The sequence below is a fragment of the Triticum dicoccoides genome, chromosome 1B (assembly GCF_002162155.2).
Source record: "Triticum dicoccoides isolate Atlit2015 ecotype Zavitan chromosome 1B, WEW_v2.0, whole genome shotgun sequence".
In the NCBI taxonomy this organism is placed as follows: Eukaryota; Viridiplantae; Streptophyta; class Magnoliopsida; order Poales; family Poaceae; genus Triticum; species Triticum dicoccoides.
In genome coordinates, this window is record NC_041381.1 from 658569529 (window position 1) to 658581415 (window position 11887).

General features: G+C 47.3%; 1 protein-coding gene across 1 annotated transcript; it reads right to left on the bottom strand.

Moving 5' to 3' along the window:
- Positions 1–216: 216 nt before the first annotated feature.
- LOC119311408 lies at positions 217–934 on the bottom strand. Its single transcript, XM_037587054.1, has one exon. The coding sequence runs from the start codon at positions 909–911 to the stop codon at positions 339–341; it is 573 nt and encodes a 190-aa protein (XP_037442951.1). The 5' UTR covers positions 912–934; the 3' UTR covers positions 217–338.
- Positions 935–11887: the final 10953 nt, after the last annotated feature.

Sequence of the window (11887 nt, forward strand, 5' to 3'; positions counted from 1 at the left end):
CTATCTATATTTCTATGTCTGATGAACTTGTTTGTGATGTTAATCAACGTGTTACATTGCTGCATGGCTTATATGGATTTAGGTGCGGGGAGGTATGCGTACTACAATTATATGAAGACTACCCGATCAATGCCAGCAGGAGTGTCCGGAGGCGTCTGTAAACGTATAAGTGCTTAGATATGCCAACTATGGTTGTAGGAGCTCTAAGAAAAGAGATGAATAAACAGCACGAGAGTTTAGCTAATACTCATAAACCCACAATACAGCATTGCATGTTAGAGACTTGATAGCGTCTTTATCTTATTATGGAGGGGAAGAGCGGGTTATTCATCGATTGGTCAGCCGATAATACGCTGCACCCGATCGACGACGGCGTGCACGACGAAGGCCATCATGAAGAACTCGTTGTTCTCCTTGGGAAGCGCCACCTCGCCGGCCAAGCTGCTGCACCCCTGTGACACGTCCCTATAGGCTGCCTCTAGCACGTCCGGAACGCCGCTATATCGCCCCGCAGCGACCGACCGCGCCGCCCACTGCAGCCGCGGGACGACGCCGACGTAGAGCTGCAGGCACGACCGCATGACCTTCCTGGCCTTGACGTTCTTGGCATGGGCGAGCGCAGACTCGATGCTGGTTTTGGCTACTGTGGCGTTGGCCACCGTCAGCTTGGTGGCCAGAACCGCGAGCTCCGGCAAGCCGCGTGCGGAGCGGCAGGAGGGGTCAATGCAGAGCGCGGACACGCACATGTCCGGCGTGACGTACCAGCCGCCTAGGCCGATGCAGAGCTCGTCCAGCGGGGAACGTGGCGCGGCGCTGGAGCTTGACCCGCCGTGAACATCAATGGCCGAGGAGAGGACAAGTAGGAGGAGGAGAGCGCCGCCGAGCATCGAAGAGGATGTGCCCACGGCCATGGTGTTGGCGTATTGTCTCGGTCTCCTCCCGCTGCCCACCTTGTCTCTTCTTATTCTTAATAGTTCACCTTAACGGGGCGGTGTATCAATCATAAATAAAAGAAAATAAATCCAGCATTAAATCCATACCAAGGAAGCATATATCTCACACTTTGATATATGAAATCACTCTTCATAGGAAGCGAATCGCCCAAGATCATACGCCATATCTCCAGCATTAAATGAGTGTTTACATCTTTACATATTTATATCACTTATTATTGGGAGCCCTTGTGCCTCAGGTGCCTGATTATTTTGTATGTACTAGTAAACGTGCACACGGACAATACAATTCATTTTTGAATTTTACCTTTACTTAATTAGTTTTATTCATGTGGTTGTTTGTTCGTCTACACTTTTCTCAAATAGGTAGAGAAAAATGGAAATGTCATATGTGCTATTCTCAAAAATAAAAATGAAAAAGATTTTTGTAATTAATAACCATCATCTGGGATGATAGAGTAATATTATGCAAACTTATTTGTTTGAAACAAATACTCTGATAAATATTTTCAGTCAATGTTTAGATCATACGTGGAAATCCCACCAGTACAAGGCTCAAATCATCAAATATCATCAAACCCAACACATGTATACAATCGGGTAGTCCATTTGTACCAGCAAGGTGGACGACCAGTTTCTCTGCATGCTAATGCTTCTTTAGATTCAGAGTCCATCAAAAAGAGAAGTCTTCCACTCTACAAGTAATAGGTAGAATGCATGTAAGTGCAATCAATTCTTTAGGGATTTGAAAATATCTTTGTCACTCTTATGCATATCACAAAGTCTCCTCGGAAGGACTATAAATTGACAATATCTCAGTTAGCTCCAAAAGGGCCTCTAGTGCAATAGTGAGGGGGAAGCAGATGCACAACGAGCTACAACTAGTATAATCTATATATTTATAAAGCAAGTTAGAGGTCAACTTCTGAAGGGCTCACAGTTCCACACCAGAATAATCACGGGAGTACACAACAAGCAAGCCAAATGTCCTAAAAGATGGAAACTGCATTTTTGTTCTAAAGTTCATGCAAATGGACTGACTAACTAACCATTCACTACAACCGATCAAATCATCAAAGTAACCTATATACCTATACCTATATATAAAGAATATATAAAACAAGGTATTTCCCACAGCACAGTTCGCAGCACATTACAGTTGAGCTACTGCAAACTGAACCTTGGTAGCAAATGCAATGCTATCCGCAAATATAACTAAGGAAGTCCTACCTTTGAATTAAATATGGACTAACATGATATGCTTTTGTACCAATCTACACTAATCCCTATTGCAACAAATAATAATAGCTGGTACAGTTGTACACCACTAAAAATACTATTAAAACACCACTTCAATCCAGTGATGGGATAAAAATGAAACCTTGAACATAATCCCCCAACAGTAAAATACACATGTAAATTATAGTTCCAAAGTTGAGTTGACTGGCGATGTATTCGGATTTTTGGATGAGGCAACCTGAAGACTAACTACACTTATTTGTTAGAACACGGAACTAACTACAGTCGATCTTCTGTCGTGGTCTCTTCAAATCGAGCTCAAAGATCAGAAATACTAATCAGAAATCAAGTCCACAAGGCCAAGATGGAAGTCTCCCTCCGAAGATGGAAATAAAAAAAACAAAGAAAAATGGATTAAGGGGAGTTTTGGAGGTCGGCTGCGTGACGCTAATAGAGCCGGACCGTGATTGACCACATGGAACCCTAGACCGCGAGTTGGGGTGAGAAATTACACATGGAAGCATGCTTTGTTAATAACTATTGTCGTGCACTGGTGGAGTGCTTTTGTTGCTTTAACGCCATCTAAAGTCCTATCAATAAATACTCTAAACTCCAACTCCGCCACACGTCAATAGAAACACAAAAGTCCTAGCTACATATTTGATCGAACAGTCAATATGGACATCAAAATGCCATTGACAGAATGACAGTACATCAAACAGAAAAAGTAGTTGCTTTAGAATTCCATTCTGAAGCTTTATATGTGTTCTATGTCATGTATCTGTTCTTCTGTTCCATATTCCGAAACAAAGAAGCATGTCTAAATTCTGCAGCATACGATCTCGTGTATATGTCCTACCTGCTCCATTGCCCATTTACTTTTTACATGTCCTTCTGTTCACCACAATAACTAATTTGTGCCCAAAGAACTCAGTCCTCTTAATTCACAACTTGGTACACATAAAGCTTGCATCATGAGACAAAAAAAGCAAGTGAGGGGCGAGCACAAAAAAGCAAACAAGCAGCTACCTTAATCAACTTGAAGAACCACAATCCGACCATGAGAACATACTGCTATGAAAAAGCAAGCGAGCACACTTGTAGGCAAAAGAAGCAAGCAAGAAGCCATCTTAATTAACAGTTGGACTTGATCGGTTAGAACAATTTAGATCATGGCATGAAGCTCGGTAGGCACCTGTGTTGTGGCCGATGCGTGGGCATGAACGCGAATGCCGAAGGGAGGAAACTTACTGGCTTCTCTGGCTCACGGATCAGGTTGGCGGCCACGCGCGCGACGATAGAGGAGGGTGGCACCGTACGTGGGGCAACAGAGGAGGAGCGGCCTGCGCTTGCGTCCATCAGACGAGCGGCCGGCGGCGGCCTGCGCTTGCGTCCATCAGAGGAGGAGCGGCCGGCGGCGCCTGCAGTCGGAGCTCGCTTCATGTGCGGCGGGGGCAACCCACACTCGCGTCCTTCAATAGGGAGTTGTAGTAGACGCCTCCCGGCGACTGCGAGAGACGGGGTGCTTGACCCGTGGCTGAGGACGGCAGCCTCCAGCGGGAGGTTGGAGGTGGAGGAGACTGGTGTCTGCATGGGGAAGATTGGAGGTGGGTGAGTAGTAGGCGGATCAGCGGCGGTTCGTTCGTGCGGCGGCCACTCGCGTCCGTCAACAGGCAGCGGGGTGCATCATGTGCTCGAGCGATTAGTTTGCTGTTTTCGCGTCGCGTGATTAGGGTGCCGCAGGTCGTGGAATTCCACATTTTCCTCTGCGGTGAACTACGGTCATTCAATTTAAATTATTAAGTGCACACAGAAAATGGATCAAGTGAAAGTCAGTCGTTAGATTAAGTTTATGGGGCTAATCGTGCGGTGTTGACTGGGTCATGCGGGGTTGTGGGGCTAATTGCGTGGTGCATGTAAGAAAATTCTTATTTGATTGTTTAATAGTAGTGGAGATGTATCTGTTCTTCTGTTCCATATTCCAAAACAAAGAAGCATGTCTAAACTCTGCAGCATACGATCTCGTGTATATGTCCTACCTGCTCCACTGCCCATTTACCTTTTACATGTCCTTCTGTTCACCACAATAACTAAATTATGACCAAAGAACTCAGTCCTCTTAATTCACAACTTGATACACATAAAGCTTGCATCATGAGACAAAAAGGCAAGTGAGGGGCGAGCACAAAAAAGGAAACAAGCAGCTAGCTTAATCAACTAGAAGAACCACGATCCGACCATGAGAACATACTGCTATGAAAAAGCAAGTGAGCATACTTGTAGGCAAAAGAAGCAAGCAAGAAGCCATCTTAATTAACAGTTGGACTTGATCGGTTAGAACAATTTAGACCGTGGCATGAAGCTCTGTCGGCACCTGTGTTGTGGCCGATGCGTGGGCATGAACGTGAACGCCGAAGGGAGGAAACTTACTAGCTTCTCTGGCTCACGGATCAGGTTGGCGGCCACGCGCGTGACGATAGAGGAGAGCGGCACCATACGTGGGGCAACAGAGGAGGAGCGGCATGCGCTTGCGTCCATCAGACGAGCGGCCGGGGCGGCCTGGTGGAAACGGATCAGATGCGGATCGGATAGTGTTCTTACCACTTCCATTTTCATATTTACGAAACGAATACGAATGCGAATACGGATGTTATCGGATACGAATGTGGCTCGGATGTTATTCGTATATGGATACGTATCGGATGTTTTCTTGATTCGGAATGGATACGACTAATAACGACATATTGCTTAAGTATATTAGTCAATAGCTATGTGACATGAAGTATTCAACTTGTGACATACAATAAGTCAATGATAAATAGGTTTATGAATAAAAACTATTGTAATGCATAATAATTTCTAAAATTAATCATAAAATGAGTAAAATTTGACCACTTATTTGACTTTTAAGTTGGATAATTGAAATATTGGGGCTACAATTTTGAAAATTACTTCCCATAATCTTATTCGGATACGGATATATTCACTTCCATATCCATATTTGTGTCAAAATCTCATACCGTATTTTATTTTTTATTTGCTAAATAAATTCGGATACGGTTAATTTCCATTTCCATTTTGGTTCGGATGCAGATGTTTCAGATACGAATAGGCATTTTCTCGAATACGAATATCGGATATTTCGGATTATCCGCTACCACTTTCCACCCCCTGCGCTTGCGTCCATCAGAAGAGGAGCGGCCGGCGGCGGCGGCAGTCCGAGCTCGCTTCATGTGCGGCGGGGGTGACCCACACTCGCGTCCTTCAATAGGAAGTCATAGTAGACGCCTCCTGGCGACCGCAGAGACGGGGTGCTTGACCCGTGGCTGAGGACGACAACCTCTAGCAGGAGGTTGGAGGTGGAGGAGACTGGTGTCTGCGCGGGGAAGATTGGGGGTGGGTGAGCAGTAGGCGGATCAGGGGCGGTTCGTCCGTGCGGCGGCCGCTCGCGTCCGTCAACAGGCAGCAACATGCATCGTGTGCTCGAGCGATTAGTTTGTTGTTTTCGCGTCGCGTGATTAGGGTGCCGCAGGTCGTGGAATTCCACATTTTCCTCTATGGTGGAGTACGGTCAGTCAATTTAAATTATTAAATGCACATAGAAAACGGATCAAGTCAAAGCCGGCTGTTAGATTAAGATTATGGGACTAATCGTGTGGTGCTGATTGGGTCGTGCGGTGTCGTGAGACTAATTACAGGGTGTATGTAAGAAAGTTCTTGTTTCATTGTTTAATAGTAGTGGAGATCAGTCACTTTTCTTTCACCCCGTCAGATTTCAATCTAACAACTGGTTTCATCTTTAACGTATGTTTCAATCACGTTTTTCTCATGTATGCTTCTGTACGACGCGAATGCCGATGCTACTGTACGTGTTCCCGGCTTCTAGCTGTCTTTTTGCCTATGCTACGGCCCATTACTAATTAAACTCTTTGATCACAGTGAGATGGTATAAACTATAAAAATCTTCCGTCACTTAAACAAAATTTGTTGCAATTTAAAGTACTTCGTCAAATTTCAATATGACAGACATCTATCTATCTATTATATTATTAACTAGTAGAATGTTCGTGCGTTACCACGGGTTTTGAAATATTTTGCTAGAGTTATATAAATATAATGCATGTTAAACATGTAGAGAAGATAGCACGGGCAGAATGATGTTATAATTGAAGTCCACTTCACATGCAATGTAAACTGATTGAAAAAAAAAGGAAAATCAACGATGCAAATTGACGATGCATATATAGAGAGACGATCCAACTACAAACCATTACGAACTGAGATCTACTTCATGCACTTAATAAATTCTCGCACAATATCAAGAAAAATGTTATCTTTAGCTTTATTCACATGATATTTGAGCACGTATAATAAACATTTCTTTCTCAAATTATACCCATCATGCATAAGCAATATATGTAGTTCGCACCAATACTTCACATAGAAGGTCTTAAAATATGTAACGGAGAATACTAACCTACCCGGCCTTATCCTCATCTTGCCCCACCCGGCCCTACTCTCTCCATACGGTCACTGGCATCCCTCAGTCTCCCTCTCGCTCCCCATCTCTGTCTCAGTCCTCTCTAACTCTCCCTTTCCCGGCCACCGGCGCGATCCGGCGAGGCGGCATGAGGTGCAGAGGTAATGTAGCGGCGTTGTCTGCAAAGGAAGACACCTATCGGTGGCGATTGGAGGCAAGACCAGAGGCAGGCTCGCCGCGCCATGGAAGCGGCGTGCAGAGTAGTGCGTTCTTCTAAGAGGTGAACCAGAGCGAGAGCCTTGAGCTTCTACGACCGTCTTACGCAGGAAGCCATTTGAGGTGCGGAGCGTGACGCCAACTCGTCGGTTATGTACAAGGGATACGACAGCTGCCTCAGCACCACCAAGGGCGGGCTCCTCAACTGGGGCATCTACTACTTCCTGCACCTCCTCTCACTGTCAATAAACAAGGCCACGGCAAGTAGTCATCCCTTCCCATTCACCCTTCGGTACGCACATAGACGCATCAATGCACATGCACCCCTTACATGAGACATCTATTCATCTTCAGGCAGCCACACACAAAAAATTGGGTTGGCACTTTTTGTCCCTAAAAAAATGTGCAATTTTCCATTATCATGGCAATTCTTGTTATTGATTGAACATGCTTTGATAGTTGTGACATGACAATTTTTGGGATACAGAATTATAAACCTTAGAAATTTACCATTAACAAGAATCAAGCAACATTTACCATGTGCAATATTTACTAAGATTATGTTTGAGTATTTCTTTTCCTATCTTTCAGGCCCCCTTTGCTTAGGGGAATTTCATGGGAATTCTAAGCTGTGTTTGATTTGAGGGATAAATTTGAGTGGTTGTGGGTATCCCTAACCACCAGGCCAGGGATAGCCTCTTTTATGTTTGGTTGGGTGAAATGTAAAATGGTTAGAGATAGCCATTTTTTTGTTTGGTTTGAGGGATGGGGTGGATAATGAATCTTATACATTCTAGCTATGAATTGCTCCCCATTTACAAACTACTACCAGCAAGAACACGAGATCAATCACATTTGTGGAAAGCGCTATGGTCTCTCAAAGTTGTCCCAAAAGTGCGTGTATTCTGATGGCGAGTCCTTCGGGGCATTCTACCTGATGAGAAGACGCTGCAGTACAGACATATCAGAGATGTCAGTTTATGCAAAGTATGTAAGAAAAAGAGGAAGATCTCGAGCATGCGCTGATACACTGCACACATGCTCGACAATTCTGGGAAGAAGCGAGATTGGTCCTAGATATCAAACTACCAAGGCTTCATCCATCCTCTTGGGCCAGCGACATTTTTTATGTGGTCCAGTGTGCAATGGAAAGGAGCGTGCAATAATAATCACCATCATGTGGTCTATTTGGAGCTCTCGCAACAGGTGGACTCATGACGGAGAAAAGTATAACCCGGTTATCTCTATTAGACTCACCAGAGAGGCTCTGGCCTTGCTCGACGTCCCCAAACAGCAGGCATCTATGCTGCCAGGCCATGGTTGGAGGCCACCTGAATTGGGCTAAGTGAAGATCAACACCAATGCCGTTGTTCGGCACTCGGCTGAGACGAGCGGTGCGGGGGGTGTTGCTCGTTCCAAAAGTGCACCACTAGGCGCGTGGTGTAAACCCTTGCATGGGTCACCGACCCGATGATTGCCGAGGCACTAGCTTTGCAGGATGGCGTTATCTTTGCAAATCTACGGGGCTATGCTCAGGTGATGATGGAAACCGACTGTCTAGAGATCGTTAATCTCTGGAATACTCGCCTCAACAGTCGCTCTGTTGTGGCACCAGTCTTCTACGAAATTGAGGAGCTTGTTGCTAGTTTTGATTCTTTTGTAATAAATCATGTAAGCAGATCAGCTAACGGTCCAGCGCACCTCTGTGCGCAGCGGGCATGTAACGTGTCTGTAACCGAGAGTTGGATCTATGAAACTCCAAGTTTTTTGGTTAGCAGCCTCGTGGCTGACTGTCCAGCAAACACTTTTGTTTGAATAAAGCTTGAAGTTCACTGCCAAAAAAAAGGAGCACGAGATATACCATAATGAAGTATGAATACATCTATTCTTGTACACAGAAGTGAAGCCAGGAATTAATTCATCAAAATTGCCCGCATCTACAGTTGTACAGACACATCAGCCGCCGATTAACACAATTACAGACACCAGCCACGGACTAAGAGCATCGTCACTCGCCCCCCAGGACACCAGACGCTTTTTGCCCAAAAACGGTCCAGCCACGCCCCAGCGCCACTCAGGACGTCAAAATAGCGCCAGCAAACCCAGGCAAAACCCAGCGCATTGGGGGACTCTTGGGGGCGCTGGCGGAAGTTTCGGCAAATCGTGTCTCCCCACATGTCATTTTTCTTGGTCCACTTAATTGTTTCCTTAACAAACTTCTGGTTGGGGTGGGGCGTGGCTGGGAAGATGTCCTCCCCATGCACTTCTATTTCGCCGGATGAAGCATTTGACACCAATTTTCTTTTCTTTTTTGAAACGAGGCAAAAGACTTGCCATTTTCATTGATTAAGAAGAAGAGAATTGCCCGGTTAATTAACGGAAACCCGGGCGAAAACCGTTACAACATGCCTACAAAGAAGGCACCGGCCGACCTGGCACCCACAAGACCGTCACACACCGCCGAGGAAAGGACACTGTCGAGGTTGCCTGCAACATCATCGTCATCACCTCTCCCCGAGCAAGCGACTCTGACTTTGTCGCTAACGACCTAACAAGACCCCTTCGAACGAACGGCACATGGAAACCTTGCCGGCCAAGGCCAAACAATCGACCGCCCGTGTCGAGGACGAGGCAGCTCCGACTTTGATGACGAGCCTCACAAGAGAAAAGGAGCATGCCTTGCACCAACAGAGTCCGATCTGCCCATCGCCCGGCATCGTTGCCGCAGAGTCGCCCCGCAACGCCGCATTCGACTTCAAGCTCAAGAACATGCCAGACGGTCGATGACGAAGGCAAGCCACGACCTTGCTCATCTTGCAACCATCATCGTCGCCACACAAGTCACAACGCCACATCCGCACCGCCAGCGGCACCTGCCGACCACGATGTCGTGCACGTCCAGCCCCAAGGAAGAGCAAGAGGGATCACGGTCTTCAAGACGACGCCCCCAAGAGGGAGAGCGACGATGAGTCGATGCCGCCGCCCGATCCTACATTAGGATCTTGGCTTTCACCCGAAGAGCTCGATCTGGGAGAAGAGGATGTGTGGATCTCCTCGGCGGCACCTTCAAGAAGGATGACGACGCCCATAGGCGTCGCTGCCGCCGGACGGCTAGCACTGGTCAGACTTTCGCCCGGAGCAGCACAAACTCACTCCAATGCAGTTGGCCGCCACCAACCAGCACCTCCATCGTCCAAACCTCCACTGACCCGCACACCCCTGCATAGCGAACACACCACGGCCAAACAGGGACCGCCACCACACCTCGCTGCCGTCGAAGCCGGCCAGCAGCACCGGCATCGAGCCAGATCTGGTCGCCTGCCAGACCCAGCAACCCTCCTCCGTAGGGCAGCCACAAGAGGCGCACAACTCCCGGACAGCAAAACTGCAGGTAAGCAGCGCGTCGCCTGCGAGCAGAGGTGGGAGGGGCGCCACCCCAACCCAACCATGGCCGGATCTGAGAAGCAAAGCAGAGTGTGTTGGAGAACGTAGTAATTTCAAAAAAATTCCTACGCACACGCAAGATCATGGTGATGGCATAGCAACGAGAGGGGAGAGTGTTGTCCACATACCCTCGTAGACCGTAAGCGGAAGCGTTAGCACAACGCGGTTGATGTAGTCGTACGTCTTCACGATCCGACCGATCCAAGCACCGAACGTACGGCACCTCCGAGTTCAGCACACGTTCAGCTCGATGACGATCCCCGGGCTCCGATCCAGCAAAGCTTCGGGGATGAGTTCCGTCAGCACGACGGCTTGGTGACGATGATGATGTTCTACCGGCGCAGGGCTTCGCCTAAACACTGCGACGATATGACCGAGGTGGAATATGGTGGAGGGGGGCACCGCACACGGCTAAGGAACGATCCGTAGATCAACTTGTGTGTCATGGGGTGCCCCCCTACCCCCGTATATAAAGGAGCAAGGGGAGGGCCGGCCAAGGAGGAGGAGGCGCGCCCAAGGGGGGAGTCCTACTCCCACCGGGAGTAGGACTCCTCCTTTCCTAGTAGGAGTAGAAGAGAAGGAAGGGGAAGAGAGAAGGGAAGGAAGGAGGGGGTGCGGCCCCTCCCCCTAGTCCAATTCGGACTAGGCCTTGGGGGGGCGCGCGGCCTGCCCTAGGCAGCCCCTCTCTCTTTCCCGTATGGCCCAATAAGGCCCAATACTTCTCCCCGGCGAATTGCCGTAACTCTCCGGTACTAGGATAAATACCCGAATCACTCGGAACCTTTCCGAACTCCGAATATAGTCGTCCAATATATCGATCTTTACATCTCGACCATTTCGAGACTCCTCGTCATGTCCCCGATCTCATCCGGGACTCCAAACTCCTTCGGTACATCAAAACTCATAAACTCATAATATAACTGTCATCGAAACCTTAAGCGTGCGGACCCTACGGGTTCGAGAACTATGTAGACATGACCTAGAACTATTCTTGGTCAATAACCAATAGCGGAACCTGGATGCCCATATTGGCTCCTACATATTCTACGAAGATCTTTATCGGTCAAACCGCATAACAACATACGTTGTTCCCTTTGTCATCGGTATGTTACTTACCCGAGATTTGATCGTCGGTATCTAATACCTAGTTCAATCTCGTTACCGGCAAGTCTCTTTACTCGTTACGTAATGCATCATCTCGTAACCAACTCATTGGTCACATTGCTTGCAAGGCTTATAGTGATGTGCATTACCGAGAGGGCCCAGAGATACCTCTCCGACAATCGGAGTGACAAAACCTAATCTCGAAATACGCCAACCCAACATGTACCTTTGGAGACACCTGTAGTACTCCTTTATAATCACCCAGTTACGTTGTGACGTTTAGTAGCACCCAAAGTGTTCCTCCGATAAACGGGAGTTGCATAATCTCATAGTTACAGGAACATGTATAAGTCATGAAGAAAGCAACAGCAACATACTAAATGATCAAGTGCTAAGCTAACGGAATGGGTCAAGTCAATCACATCATTCTCCTAATGATGTGATCCCGTTA